The sequence below is a fragment of the Mobula hypostoma genome, chromosome 6 (genome assembly GCF_963921235.1).
Source record: "Mobula hypostoma chromosome 6, sMobHyp1.1, whole genome shotgun sequence".
Lineage (NCBI taxonomy): Eukaryota > Metazoa > Chordata > Chondrichthyes > Myliobatiformes > Myliobatidae > Mobula > Mobula hypostoma.
In genome coordinates this window covers 44,207,409-44,223,657 of record NC_086102.1, presented here as the reverse complement: position 1 = coordinate 44,223,657, position 16,249 = coordinate 44,207,409, and the positions used below count along the sequence as shown (strand labels likewise).

The following is a 16,249-nucleotide window of genomic DNA, read 5'->3' as shown; positions in this document are numbered from 1 at the left end:
GCACTAGAAAATTGCATATGTCACTCCACTCTTTAAGAAAGGTAGAAGGCAGCAGAAAGGAAATTACAGACCAGTTAGCCTGATTTCTGTGGTTGGGAAGATGTTGGAGTCGATTGTTAAGGATGAAGTTGTGAAGTACTTGGTGACACAGGACAAGATAGGACAAAGTCAGCATGGTCTCCTTAAGGGAAAATCTTGCCTGACGAATCTGTTGGAATTCTTTGAGGGGATTACAAGTAGGATAGATGAAGGAGATGCAGTGGATGTTGTATATTTGGACTTCCAGAAGGCCTTTGATAAGATGCCACACATGAGCCTGCTGACCAAGTTAAGAGCCATGGTATTACAGGAAAGTTACTGGAATGGTTAGAGCATTGACTGATTAGTAGGAGGCAGTGAGTGGGAATAAAAGGATCCTTTTCTGGTTGGCTGCCAGTGACTGGTGGTGTTTCACAGGGGTTGGTGTTGGGACCGCTTCCTTTTATGCTGTGTATCAATGATTTAAATCATGGAACAGATGGCTGTGTTACCAAGTTTGCAGATGATACGAAGATTGGTGGAGAGACAGGTAGTGTCGAGGAAACGGGTAAAATGCAGAATGACTTAGATTAGGAGAATGGGCAAGAGAATGGCAAATGACGTACAATGTTTGAAAATGCGTGGCCATGCACTTTGGTAGTAGAAATAAATGTGCAGACTATTTTCTAAGTGGGGAGAAAATCCAAAAATCTGAGATGCAGAGGGACTTGGGAGTTCTTGTGCAGAACACCCTAAAGGTTAACTTGCAGGTAGAGTTGGTAGTGAGGAAGCAAATGCAATGTTTGCATTCATTTCAAGAGATCCAGAATACAAGAGCAGGGATGTGATGCTGAGGCTTTATAAGGCACTGGTGAAGCCTCACCTTGAGTATTGTGAACAGGTTTGGGCTCTTAATCTAAGAAAAGATATGCTGGCATTGGAGAGGGGTCAGAGGAGGTTCACAAGGATGTTTCTGGGAATGAAAGGAACGTTTGATGACTCTAGGTCTGCATTTGCTGGAATTTAGAAGGATGAGGGGCAATCTCATTGAAACCTTTCAAATGTTGAAAGGTCTAGACAGAGTAGATGTGGAAAGGATGTCTCCAATGGTGGGGGAGTCTCGGACAAGAGGGCACGGGCTCAGGATAGAGGGGCATCCATTTAAAACAGAGAAACGGAGAAATTTCTTTGATCAAAGGGTGGTGAATTTGTGGAATTTATTACCACAGGCAGCTGTGGAGGCCAGGTCATTGGGTGTATTTAAAGCATAGCTTGTTATGTTCTTGATTGGACAAGGCTTTAAAGGTTATGGGGGAAAGCTAGGGAGTGGGGCTGAGGAGGGGGGAAAAAGGATCAGCCATGATTGAATGGCAGAGCCAAATGGCCTAATTCTGCTCCTATGTCTTACAATTGAAGAGTTGGGATGGGCTTGATAGCATGGAATCATATTGGGGATCTGAGGGAGGCATATAAAATCCTGGAGGGCATAAGCTAATCCCACCCAACCTGAGGGGTAAAAGTTGGCATTTAGTGTGAAAGGTTGAAGAGGAACCTGAGGGGGATTTTCTTCACTCAAAGGTTGGTGTAACTGTGGAACAAGCTGCCAGCAGAAGTAGTAGATGCAAGTTCAATTGTAACATTTAAGAGAAGTTTGGATATGTACAAAGATGGGAGGGGTATGTAAGGCTGTGGTCCAGGTGCAGATACAAGAGACTAGCCACATCCATGCCAACATGGGCTAGATGGGTCAAAGTTTCTGTGCTGTAGTACTCTATGACTTCACTCCCTGCAAGTGTTGTCTTTGAGTGAAAAGATGTCAGCTCATTTTGTTGCATTGTCTCAAGGAAATGTTATCTGAAATTGAGATGGTAAATCCCTCATTTTATCAGAAATAAGAAAAGAGCTTTCCTGAGTATTCACTGAAAATTAAATTTCCTTTATATACTCAATGTGGTTTCAAATTTTGTTTCCAAGTATAGAAGCTAAAGTGTTTTGAAGTTGTCCAGTCTTGATTCTTCTAATCCCAACAAGACCAGATGGTTTTTAGACATTGTGATATCCCTTCATTTCAGCAGATTCACAGCAACAGAGTGCACATGGTGGACAGAAAACTCAAGATAGAGGAAAAATGACCAGTGATGCCATTGAGCAACTGCACAAATCATTGGAGACTTGCCCAGATGTGTCTGATGAGGCTGAAGATCCACAGTATCTCAAGGTAAATTATTTGGAATTCGTTAATTATTGTCACATGTACTGAATACTGTGAAAAACTTGTCTTGCATATTGTCCAAGTCATTGCGCAGTGCATTGAAGTTAAACAAGGTAAAGCTAATAACAGTACAAAAACAGCTGTGGAGAAAATGCAGTGCAAGTAAACAAAAAAGTGCAAGGTCATAATGAATTAAACTATGAGATCAAGAGTTGATGATGAGATCAAGAGTCATCTTATACTTAGGAACTTAGCAAAAGCTATTCCAAGAGTGGTGTAATGTGTTTCAAACTTTTTTAAAAATCTACATCCTGAGAAGAGAGAATGTCTGTGGTATGTGGAGTCTTAGAATGTGCTAGCTGCTTTCCTGAGGCAGCAAGAAGTGTAGACAGATTCCATGTTGGGGAGGCTAGTTTCCATGATGTGCTGAGCTATGTCCACAACGCTGTTAAATAAATATTTAGTCCAATGCACCTTTTTCATTTGGAAATGACAAAAGCAATGTACAGATATCGTGAATCAGTATTTCTTAACGTGTTTGTTGCTTTAAGGCTACTACTTAGAGTTAGCATAAGTTTTGTTTGCTTTTGGGAAGGAACAAATGTCATGGTTATGTCTTCTGCTTGATAGACATGCACTTTTTGTAACAGTTGTAGAATTAGCTAGATAGATGCACACTACAGCTAAAGAATTCTACGGAAATGAACAAAAATGCTTATTGATTTGAATTGACTTTATTTCTTACACCCTTCACATAAATGAGGAGTAAAAATCTTTTAAGTTACGTCTCTGTCTAAATGTGCAATGATAGTAATTTATAATAATTTATAATAAATAGAACAGTCAATGTAACTTAGAAATACACTCAAATCAGCATGAGTTAATCATTCTGATGGCCTGGAGGAAGAAGTTGTCCCGGAGTATGCTGTGGTATCATTTCCCGGATGTTAGCAGCTAGAATAAATTGTGGTTGGGGTGACTCAGGTGCCCAGTGATTCTTTGGGCCCTTTGTTCTCACCTGTCTTTGTAAATGTCCTGGATCATAGGAAGTTCACAACTACAGATATGCTGGGCTGTCTGCACTACTCTCTGCAGAATCCTGTGATTAAGGGAGGTACAGTTCCCATACCAAGCAATGTTGCATCCAGTCAGGATGCTCTCAATTGTGCCCCTGTCGGAAGTTCTTAGGATTTGGGAGCCCATACCAAACTTCCTCAACTGTTTGAGGTAAAAGAGGCGCTGTTGTGCCTTTTTCACCACACAGCCGGTGTATACAGCACATGAGATCCTCGGTGATGTGGATGCCGAGGAACTTAAAGCTGTTTACCCTCTCAACCCCAGATCCATTGACATCAATAGGGGTTAGTCTGTCTCCATTCCTCCTGTAATCCACAACCAGCTCCTTTGTTTTTGCGACATGTAACGCCACTGTGTCAGAGAGATGACTTCTTCCTGTAGGCCACCTCATTATTGTTTGAGTTTAGACCAATCAATGTAATGTCATCAGCAAATTTAACTGGCAGATTAGAGCTGTGGTTGGTGACACAGTCATGGGTATACAGGAAGTAAAGGAGGCGACTTAGTACACAGCCCTGAGGGGTTCCTGTGTTGAGAGTCAGAGGGGTGGAGGGGTGGCTAACACATCAAGCAATTTGTATTACCTGACGGTATTTCTGTATTGTTTGTATGCATTATTAGTAAAAGCACTGGATTCTTTACATTCTAATAATGTGGGGTAACTTCCACAAAATCTACATTCTTTCATAGGATCAAATGTTAAATACTGTAGATCAGAGTTCCAAAACATTTCCACAAGTTTTGAGAAGGCTTGTTACACATGAGACTTCAAAAGATGGAAATTGAAAAATTCAGTTATTTCCTATCATAAGTTCTACTGTGTTTTACTTAAGTTACTGTCCTTCATGTCACTCAAACCATGACTTGTTTTGCATACTTGGAAAATTAGTTTTGTATTTAACTCAGAAATAAATTCTAATTGTCTACATTTGGAAATGAGAATAAGCTAGAAATTTAGGATAACACTAAAGTGTTTCAATAAAATTCCAGGCCTCAGCGCTAAACCATAGTAACTTTGTATTGCTGGGAAATTGCATTGCCCACTTCATTGTGACATTCATTTCAATGGAAGTCTTTCCCTTTCATCCTCCTTCCCACCACTCCACTGCACTGCTGCAAGAAACTCTTTATCCAAAAATTTAAATAACTCATCAATAGACAATAGACTATAGGTGCAGGAGTAGGCCATTTGGCCCTTCGAGCCAGCACCGCCATTCACTGTGATCATAGCTGATCATCCACAGTCAGTATCCAGTTCCTGTCTTATCCCCATAACCTTTGATTCCGCTATCTTTAAGAGCTCTATCCATCTCTTTCTTGAAAGCATCCAGAGACTTGGCCTCCACTGCCTTCTGGGGCAGAGCATTCCATATATCCACCCCTCTCTGGGTGAAGAAGTTTTTCCTCAACTCTGTTCTAAATGGCCTACCCGTTATTCTTAAACTGTGCCCTCTGGTTCTGGACTCACCCATCAGCGGGAAGATGCTTCCTGCCTCCAGCATGTCCAATCCCTTAATCTTATATGTTTCAATAAGATCCCCTCTCAGCCTTCTAAATTCCAGTGTATACAAGCCCAGTCGCTCCAATCTCTCAACATATGACAGTCCTGCCATCCCGGGAGTTAACCTTGTGAACCTACGCTGCACTCCCTCAATAGCAAGAATGTCCTTCCTCAAACTTGGAGACCAAAACTGCACACAGTACTCTAGGTGTTGTCTGACCAGGGTCCTGTACAGCTGTAGAAGGACCTCTTTGCTCCTATACTCAATTCCCCTTGTTATGAAGGCCAGCATGCTATTAGCTTTCTTCACTGCCTGCTGTACTTGCATGCTTGCTTTCAGTGACTGATGTACAAGAACACCTAGATCTCGTTGTGCTTCCCCTTTTCCTAACTTGACTCCATTTAGATAATAATCTGCCTTCCTGTTCTTACCACCAAAGTGGATAACCTCACATTTATCCACATTAAACTGCATCTGCTATGAATCTGCCCACTCACCCAGCCTGTCCAAGTCACCCTGCATTCTCATAAAATCCTCCTCACATTTCACACTGCCACCCAGCTTTGTGTCATCAGTCAGGGAGTCATTGAGTATGGAATTTGAGAAGTCCTGGTGTAGTCCTACAAGGTGTTGGTAAGCCCACACTTAAGAATATTGTGTTCAGTTTTGGTCACCCAGATATAAAATGGTAATATTAAATTAGAAGGAATGCAGAAAAGATTAAAAGAATGCTGCCAGGACTTGAGGGACTGAGTAAAGGGAAGAGGCTGGACAGGCCAGGACTTTTTTTCCTTGGTGTATAGGAGATGGAGAGGTGTATAAAATTATTAGGGGCACAGATAAGGATGTATGCACTCAGTCGTTTTTCCAGTATTGAGGAATCAACAACTAGAAACGTAGGTTTGAGATGAAAGGGAAAAAATTTAAGAACTTCAAAGGCAACTGTTTTTTTACACAATAGATGGTGTGTTGGTGGAATGAGCTGCCAGAAAAAGTGCCTAAGGCAGATACAGTAACAACTTCTAAAAGATAGTTGGATGGGTACATGGATATCAAAAGTTTTGAAAGAAGTTAAATGCTGGCAAATAGGACTAGCTTAGATAGGCATCTTGGTCAGCATGGGCCAGTTGGGCTGAAGGGCCTGTTTCTATGCTATGTGACTCTGAACTACTACATATTTCTAAGGGTAACCATATAATGGCTGGAATGAATTTTCTAAATTTTATAACAAGCAGTGACGCTGCACTGCTAATTCAAACTTAACATTGATCTTAGGACATAGTGCAGGATTTGCTCAGACTTTAGTGTATTTATTTTTATTTGTTTATTGAGATACAGTGAAGGGCCACACCACCCAGCAATCCCCTGATTTAATCACAGCAGAATAGAATGGCTAATTAACCTACTAATGGGAACATCTTTGGACTGTTGGACGAAGGAGAAGCACCCCGAGGAAACCAGTGTGGTCATGGGGAGAATGTGCAGGGAATTGAACCCAGGTCGCCTGTACTGTAAAGTGTTGGGATAACCACTATGCCTTTGTGCCACCTTCCACATTTCCAGACGGTATTTGGGTACTCATGTTTGAAATAATGTTTTGTAATACTTAGAGTGAAAAGAAGAAAAGTGAAGATTTTTCTACAAAAGCCTGCTCTATTTGTCAAGCAGTTGTAATCAAGGCAACTGGACTTGCTCTGTTGTCTGGAAGATGTTTTGCCACTTATCCGAAAGGCTTCTTCAGTTCTGATCCACAGTGGGTAGTTTTCCAGCTTTTACATTCTGTGAGTTGTTTAAAGGTATAACAATCACATGAGGACTATTAAGAGTTGTAGAGATAACGAGAGGGTCATTAGTCTTTGCGTAAATGGAGGTGTGAACTGTTGTGGAGACGCAGGCGTAGCGATGTTAGGACTGCATTGTAAGCAGCTGATAGATAGTCGTACCCCACCCCCTCTGTTCAGGGATGGGTTTTCCAGTTTGACAAAGATGGTTTCTTTAACCATTCTTTCAAGCTCCCTGTTCTCCCTGTCCAAGAAGACAGAGGTAAGGGGCAAAGCAGATAGAAAAACATAGTCATCCCATATGTAGCTGGAGTCTCAGAGAAACTCAGAAGGATTTTCAACAAACACCAAATCCCTGTGTTTTTCAAACCTACAAACGCACTCAGACAGAAACTCGTCCACCCCAAGGATCCTACACCCAAACGTAAACAGAGTAATATTGTATATCCTATCTAATGCAATGAGAACTGTACAGATCTGTATATCAGTGAGACAAAGCAACCACTTCACAAACAGATGGCCTAATGTAGGAGGGCTAACACCTCAGGCCAAGACACAGTTGTATATCGACACCTAAAGGACAAGGGACACTCCTTTGATGAGAATAATGTGCACATATTGGACAGGGAGAGCAAGTGGTTTGAAAGAGGGTTAAAGGAGCCATTGTTGTCAAACTGAAAACCCATCCCTGAACAGAACGGGTGGGAGACATCACCACCTTCAGCTGCTTACAATGCAGTCCTAACATCTCTATCCTGGTGTCTCCACAACAGTTCACACTTACATTCATGCAAAGATAAGACTAATGATCCTCATTACCTCTACGATTCTTAATGAGCCTCATATGATTGTTATGCCTTTAAACAACTCACAGAGTTTAAAAGCTGGAAAATTACCCACCATGGATCAGAACTGAAGAAGCCTCTTGAATGAGTAGTGAAACTTCGTCTAGACAACACAGCAAATCCAGTCGCCTTGATTTACTACTGCTTGATATACAATAACTTGGATAACCGAAAACCTTCAGAGACATATTCTCTATTTATGGTTTTGGTTCAAACTGCAACAACTTTAATAGAAGTACTAGATAATGTCGTCAACAGTGTTCCAAATTGAATCAGTTCTGTGCAGATTATACGCAGTAGATTTTCTCAGGTCGTGGCATTACGAGTTATAAACCTAGCAGACTTTGTGTGTTTTTACTACACATCTGCTTAAATAGCACATATACTTAAAATAAAATCAACATGCTGGAAATATTCGATTGGGCGTGTAACGGAGAGAGTATGTCTTAAGTTGAAGACTTCATCAGAACATGGAAAAGCTAGACTGATTTTTTTATTAAGATGCAGAAAACTGGGGGATGAGAGGAGTAAACAAGTCTCTGATGGTGTTGAAGGTAGGAGAGATTAAATGACAAAAAGAGAGGATGACTCAAAGAGAAAGAGGGTAATAGGACAATTTAAGAAACAAAAGATCATGGCTGTGTATCAAAGAAAATTCACTTGAAATTACCAAAGACTGTGCTAGGAATATAGAATATCTAAGAATTTAAAATTTGACATTGAACTAGAAGGGTATAATATGCTAAAACAGCTGATGTGTTAATCCGTGACCTTGCTTTAGACCACAAGACATAGGAGCAGAATTGGGCCATTTGGCCCATCGAGTCTGCTCCGCTACTTCATCATTGTTGATTTATTGTCCCTCACAATCCTGTTCTCTTGCCTTCTTCCTGTAAACTTTGACCCCTTACTAATCAAGAACCTATCAACCTCGACTTTAAATATAGCCAATGACATAGGACAGGGACATGTATGCAAGGGGCAGAGACAACTACCTTTAATCTATTTTAACCTTCAGCAACAATGCTATCACCACAGTTAAGTAGAGTTGTTGGATTATTCCCTTCCCAAGTACAGGTACTGCTTCCCCATCTCTCTGACCTGTAGTGTCAGTATAAGTAAACCACTAAGAAAGGGTTAAAGGAGTTGCTTTGATTATAACCAATCTATCAGCAGCTGTCTTCTGTAGCATCTATATCCAAATTTTACAATGACAAGTCTAATACATGAAATCACATTTCATTATATCTAAACCTAATTCTTGTGTTGTAGGTATTACACAAGTCTAATGTACAGTGTAAATGCTGTACATTATCCTACATTGGTTCCATAAAGTGCAATTATCAGAGAGATGAGAGATGCCAACCAAAAGTCAAATACAAGTTAAAGATTTCCTCAGTCTGTTGGCCAAAGAGTTGCTCTCTGAAACAGGCTATTGCAGTATTATCCTATTGCTGAATCATACGAGTGAGAATTCCATAATTATTTGCAAATGAATACAAATTGACAATCTCACATAAATACACCATTATGTATAGGTTCAGTGGGAAAGTTTTTTCAAGCAATTCAAAGCTACATGTGCTGATCGTGCTTGGTTTGACCATAACTGTCAGGCTAACTAGGTAATTAACTTTCTTATGTGCTCCCTTATTTGGGAAAAGAATAACAAAAAACAAAGTAGATGAACCTCTAGCAGATTTCTCAATCACAGATCTATATCACATTGTTGTGAAATGCCAAGATTGCTTTACATTTCCTTCCATTTTTAAAAACCCCAAAAAGATTACCTATATTCAAACTTTACAGTATCCAGACTAACGTATGGAATCACATAACATCATATCTAAATCTAATTCTTGTGTTCTAGGTATTACACGAGACTAAAACAAAGCCACAGTGAACAGTGAGACATTTAATTTCGTTATCATAGAATAATGATCAGTTTACTCATCATGTGGAGCTGAATCTCTTTCTCTTAGGATCATTCATTTGATCTGGGAAGATAATCCCAAATCAACCCATTTAATTTCTGTTGAATAGGTTCCTGACAGGATTTCTGGCTGAATCTGGGAATCTGCCTGGGAGTGACAGGGGGGAGAACGGTGTAGAGGAGAGAGAAAGAAATGTTGCATCTGCTGGCGTTGAGTAATTCTACAGACAGTTGTCTGTGGGCCACCAAATCAGGCAGATAAAACTTGTAACATTTTATATTTAGTACACATTTGCAATGAATTGTTCTATAGTGCACAAAACAACAGCAATTAAAATAATCTGCCTCTTCGAAATGTAATAATAGAAAACGCAACAGACTTTCTTCATTATCATCTAATTTGCTTACACCCATTTACAATATTTTGAAAACCAGCAGATAACAGTAACTGGCAAATCAAGACTAACAAAATTCCTAAATTTCCCCTTTACATCCTCAATTCTATTCTTTACAAAGATGAAGAATGTACAAGCTGTAGGTTCGGTTATTGTGCAACAGAAGATAGTCATTTACAATATTACAGAGCTCAAATCATGAGGTGGATCAAACCGCTACAGTTTGAAACTAAGGCTGTGTGCCTGTGTCACATAAGCAAGGGTCTCACTGTTTATCCAACTTTAATAAGTTGAAATATGTATTTGAAATGCAAAGCATTAAGTATTATTTGAAACCTATATATCTTCACAGGTCCCACTACTAGTTCATCAGAAACAAGCATTGGCTTGGTTACTCTGGCGGGAGAAGCAAAAACCACCTGGTGGTATACTGGGTAAGAATGCCTCCTCGAAAAGTTTTGAAATGTGAGCCACTTATGAAGAACATTCAGGAGGGTGTAATTTGTATCAAGGCCAAAATAAAATACTCAGTAGCAGATGTGGCACTCTTGTGACATTGCTTATCTCAGCTTAAATAATGTATTGTTTTGTAATAACATGTGTTAGGTGGCATAATCCTCTTGTCATTTACTGCCAAGATATTTAATATCTTGAAGTAATTGAATCTAAATATTCAAAATAACTCTAGGTGGATACTTCTATTTGATGGTCTGCTTAAGAAATTTTACAAAATGTGCTTATCCGGTGTTTAAAGTTATTAGGCTTTTGAGGGAAGTGAGACGTATCCGCACATGTACTGTTAAAGTTATACATAGAACAAAGATGTATGTAAAGAACTTGCCTTATTCAAACATTTGTTCAGCCAAGTTTGGACTTTTTTCAATCCAGTGGTATTCTTAAGAATTCAAGTTGGTCTCATTGGAAATAATTAAGTTTTTAACCCAATAATTGCCTTTGGAGTTGGAGATTGTTTTGTAAATGTTTCCTTAGCACCTTTTTATTGCTTAAGTATTAAATCTTTATAGGTTTAGATGTTAATGCTGTAAATTAAATATGTAGATAAATTTATTTTTTAACAAATCACATACTCCATTTCTTGATTGGCAGAATTACAAACAATTTGTATTGTCCTTCCAAATCCTGCAATCACTTGCTATTTCCCTTTCATAAGGGAAATGTATTATTTCGCTATTTGCTGGCATAAAAATGAGAACACAAGAAAATAGGAACAGGACTAGGTCCTCAGACCTGCCCTACTATTCAATATGCTCTTGGCTGATCTATGCTTGCCTCAAGTCCTCTCCTGTGCCAGGTCCCCATAACATTGGTTCCTCAATCTTTTATCCATCTCTGCCTTGTATATCTAATGACCTGGCTTCTACTACCCAAGGGGACAGAGAATTGTGGAGACTTGCTCTCATTTGAGAGAAAACAAATCGTATGTACCTCAGTTTTAAATGATGAGCTTCTTATTTTGTTGCAGCTAACCCTTCTTCATTACTCTCTCCACAGTGAAAACAGATTTCTTTGGTGCTTTATTTAATGTATTCCAATAGAAAAAAGAATGATACACAGATTAGTTGCTTGCACCAAAATTCCCCCTGCCTGCACTGGAATAGGATCTTTGTCCCTTTTTCGTAGATTTTGTCAAGTTTATATTTGCTTTCTTATTCTTACAGCAGATGACATGGGTTTAGGGAAAACTCTCACAATGATTGCACTCATCTTAGCACAATGTTATAAGGAGAAAAAGGAGAAAGAGAAACATTCAGAGGAGTGGCTCTCTAAAACGGGTAAGTTGCAGAGGAAAATCAATGATTTAAAAACAAACATAAAAGAACACTTACTGTAGGTTACCAATGTCATGTTAATTTTCAAAGAGAATCCCATTATTCCTTCCTTAATAAACCACCACAGTGGAGCTTCTTACTTAAGAAGGTGATATTTGGTTTAGTGATGGCATCATTGCATTTGATTTGGAGGCTTATGGATTCATGTACTACACCAGAATCTGATCAACATAGACTGACACATTTCAATGTCTTAACTGATGTTTGAAGTCCTGCCTTCCCAGTGAAATGCTAAACTGACAGCTTGTGCGCAAAGAATCCTGTGTTGGTATTAAAATATAAGCTTTAAGTTCTTTAGGTGTCCTGGTCAAAACGCTGCACTGCGTTGTCAAAACATGCAAATAAGCTGATACAGCGAGAGACTACTGTACATCAAAAGAAAAATATTCACTGTGACGTGCTTTAGGACACCCTGATATCTTGGCATTGTACAAACGTACTACCTGAATGCATGTGCTCTTGTGCACGTGTACTTAAGTTATTTCAGTAGATGTCTTGTCTGTCTCAGTTATGAACGCTCACAGGTAAGCATTAAGTAAGAACTTTTGGTGGTGAGCACAGTGGCATTCTATGAATCCAAGCTTATATTTTAATGAAGTGAGGGGAAGTGATAAAAAGCAATTTAAACTTAACAAAAAAGAACCAACATGATAAATAAGTGTCTTTTTATGTCGATCTGGAGACATAATTTAAAAATCTGAATCAGCATTACTGACCATCTTTAACCAGATTAGTGGATGTAGTTTCTTTAAAAAATGTATAATGAGAAGGGAAGATGGCAGCGCGACACATCTTGCAGCGGCCACTCCAGTGGTGATGTCTGTTATTTGTCAAGTAGGGTGCCGTGCACAATCTTGATTTGATGGAGACGGACAGGAGAGCACGGAGGAACATCTGGTGAAACTTCTGAAATGCCTGCTTCGCTGCTGCTGCTACTGTGTGATCCAGAATCTCCGTCGGGAAAGGCCCTGAGTCCTCAGCTTTAGTTGCTGCTCGGCGGCCAGGGCGGGGTCGAAGCGCTCGGCAGAGATGGTTCTCGGTCCTCAGTGTCGGAGGGCTGGTCGGAGGCTCGAAGTTTTCGGACGGACTCAGAGTCCACTCCGGTCTGGTGCTTCCAATGGTGCTGCATCGGCAAGTTGGTGGCGCTTGGAGGTTCACGGCAGGGAGAGTTTCTCCCTTCTGCCGCCTGCGTGAGATGATGAGTCTATCGGGACTTTGAGACTTACTTTTACCGTGCCCATGGTCTGCTCTTAATCAAATTATGGTATTGCTTTGCACTGTTGTAACTATATGTTATAATTATGTGGTTTTGCCAGTTTTGGTCTTGGTTTGTCCTGTGTTTTCTGTAGCCAGCTAAGAGTCTTTCAATTCTTGTTTGGGGGATTTTCGCCCATTCTTCCTTGCAAAAGGCTTCTAGTTCTGTGAGATTCTTGGGCCGTCTTGCATGCACTGCTCTTTTGAGGTCTATCCACAGATTCTCGATGATGTTTAGGTCAGGGGACTGGGAGGGCCATGGCAAAACCTTCAGCTTGCACCTCTTGAGGTAGTCCATTGTGGATTTTGAGGTGTGTTTAGGATCATTATCCTGTTGTAGAAGCCATCCTCTTCATCTTCATCTTTTTTACAGACAGGGTGATGTTTGCTTCCAGAATTTGCTGGTATTTAATAGAATTCATTCTTCTCTCTACCAGTGAAATGTTCCCTGTGCCACTGGCTGCAACACAAGCCCAAAGCATGATCAATACACCTCCGTGCTTAACAGTTGGAGAGATTTTATTTTCATGAAATACTGCACCCTTTTTTCTCCAAACATACCTTTGCTCATTGCAGCCAAAAAGTTCTATTTTAACTTCATCAGTCCACAGGACTTGTTTGCAAAATGCATCAGGCTTGTTTAGATGTTCCTTTGCAAACTTTTGACACTGAATTTTGTGGTGAGGACGCAGGAAAGGTTTTCTTCTGATGACTCTTCCATGAAGGTCATATTTGTGCGGGTGTCGCTGCACAGTGGAACAGTGCACCACCACTCCAGAGTCTGCTAAATCTTCCTGAAGGTCTTTTACAGTCAAATGGGGGTTTTGATTTGCCTTTCTAGCAATCCTACGAGCAGTTCTCTTGGAAAGTTTTCTTGGTCTTCCAGACCTCAACTTGACCTCCACTGTTCCTGTTAACTGCCATTTCTTAATTATATTACGAACTTGACGCTTTGCAATTTGCCTACCGGAGCAACAGGTCAACGGCAGATGCCATCTCTCTGGCCGTACATTCCTCCTTAGAACACCTGGAGAATAAAGACGCATATGTAAGGCTCCTTTTCATTGACTACAGCTCTGCCTTTAATACCATCATTCCAAATAAACTGATTCCTAAGCTCCGGAACCTGGGCCTTAGCACTCAGATCGGTAGTTGGACCTTCAACTTTCTCACAGACAGGACCCAGGCTGTAAAAATAGGGAACAAGCTCTCCTCTACAATCACTCTGAGCACTGGTGCCCCATAAGACTGTGTACTCAGCCCCCTGCTGTACTCACTGTACACCTATGATTGTGTAGCCAAGTTTCCATCGAACTCAATATATAAGTTTGCTGATGACACCACAGTTGTAGGCCATATCTCAGGTAATGATGAGTTTGAGTACAGAGAGGAAATTAAGAACCTGGTGGCATGGTGCAAAGACAATAACCTATTCCTCAATGTCAGCAAGACGAAGGAATTGGTTGTTGACTTCAGAAGGAGTAGCGGACCGCACGACCCCATTTACATTGGTGGTGCACAAGTGGAACAGGTCAAAAGCTTTAAGTTCCTCGGGGTCAATATCACAAATGACCTGACTTGGTCCAATCAAGCAGAGTCCACTGCCAAGAAGGCCCACCAGCACCTTTACTTCCTGAGAGAACTAAAGAAATTTGGCCTGTTCCCTAAAACACCTCACTAATTTTTATAGATGCACCGTAGAAAGCATTCTTCTAGGGTGCATCACAACCTGGTACGGAAGTTGTCCTGTCCAAGACCAGAAGAAGCTGCAGAAGATCGTGAACACAGCCCAGCACATCACACAAACCAATCTTCCGTCCTTGGACTCACTTTACATCACACACTATCGGAGCAGTGCTGCCAGGATAATCAAGGACACGACCCACCCAGCCAACACACTTTTCATCACTCTTCCCTCTGGGAGAAGGCTCAGGAGTTTGAAGACTCGTACGGCCAGATTTGGGAACAGCTTCTTTCCAACTTTGATAAGACTGCTGAACTGATCCTGACCCGGATCTGGGTTGTACCCTCCAAATATCCGGACCTCCCTCTCAGTTTTTTTTTGCACTACCTTACTTTCTCTTTTCTATTTATGATTTATAATTTAAATTTTTAATATTTACTATGGATTTGTACTCCAGGGAGCGCAAAGCACAAAATCAAATATCACTGTGATGATTGTACGTTCTAGTATTAATTGTTCGGTGACAATAAAGTATAAAAGTAACTGAGGAAACAGCTACCTGAAAACGCTTTGCTATCTTCTTATAGCCTTCCCCTGCTTTGTGGGCATCATTTATTTTCATTTTCAGAGTGCTAGGCAGCTGCTTAGAGGAGCCCATGGCTGCTGATTGTTGGGTCAAGGTTTGAGGAGTCAGGGTATTTATAAAGCTTTGAAATTTGCATCACCTGGCCTTTCCTAACGATGACTGTGAACAAGCCATAGCCCTAACAAGCTAATTAAGGTCTGAGACGTTGGTAAAAGTTATTTGAGAGCTCAAATCTCTTGGGGTGCCCATACTTTTGCATATGCTTCTTTCCTTTTTTCCCCCACTCTAAAATTGTACAAAACAAAAATAATACACTAATGTTGAAAAGAATGTTTCATCTTTAACTTTATGACTTCTGGAGATCAGTTCATCTTCTACTTAACTATTCACAGTAACAGAAATTTTGACCAGGTGTGCCCAAACTTTTCTATGCCACTGCATGTTTTTGTTGTCTGTTATTGTAGAAAATTTAGTTTTTTTTTGCCTTTGTTAATGACTCACAAAGCTGGTACTATTGGAGACCAATGTACTCTCAGAGATTTACTTCATCTATATGGCAATTTAGAAACATTCTGCTTGAATTGTTTTGTTTATAAACTTGTCTCCATTTTACTTTACAACTTGTTTAGTAAAAATTCAAACATTTAAGTCTGATATTGTTTAAAGTTTGAACAACACACAAAGTACTGGAGGAACTTGGCATGTCAGACAGCATCTATGAAGGGGAAAAAACAGTCATCGTTTTAGGCTGATCCCCTTCATCGGGGTTGGAAAGGAAGGGGGCAGAAGCCAGAGTAAGAAGTAGTACAAGTAGGCAGGAGACCAGTGAAATCTGGTGATGGGGAAGGTAGGTGGGTGGGCAGAGAGGATGAAGTAAGAAGCTGGTTGGTGGAAGAGGTAAAGAGCTGTAGAAGAAGCGAGAATTTAATAGGAGAAGACAGTGGACTATGGAAGGAAGGGAATGAAGAGCAGAACCAGAGGAAGATGATGGGCAAGTGAGAATAGAAGGGGGGAGAGAGAGGATAACTGGAATAGGAAATGGAGAAAGAACAGGGAGAAGGGGGAGATGATTATAAGATTTACCAGTGGACAGAGTGAAGGTGCTCAGTGAAGTG

The 16,249-nt window shown here is 40.4% G+C and overlaps 1 protein-coding gene across 2 annotated transcripts in view; it reads left to right on the top strand.

The window, feature by feature from the left end:
- Positions 1-16,249, top strand: part of ttf2 (transcription termination factor, RNA polymerase II) — a 98,612-nt gene that overhangs the window by 38,009 nt on the left and 44,354 nt on the right. The window contains exons 8-10 of one of the 2 annotated variants that reach the window (XM_063050724.1): positions 2,094-2,236; positions 10,113-10,194; positions 11,440-11,553. In XM_063050724.1, coding sequence (XP_062906794.1) covers positions 2,094-2,236; positions 10,113-10,194; positions 11,440-11,553 — 339 coding nt within the window. Of the gene's footprint in view, positions 1-2,090; positions 2,237-10,112; positions 10,195-11,439; positions 11,554-16,249 lie in introns of both variants that reach the window. The other variant, XM_063050723.1, reaches the window with a different exon arrangement.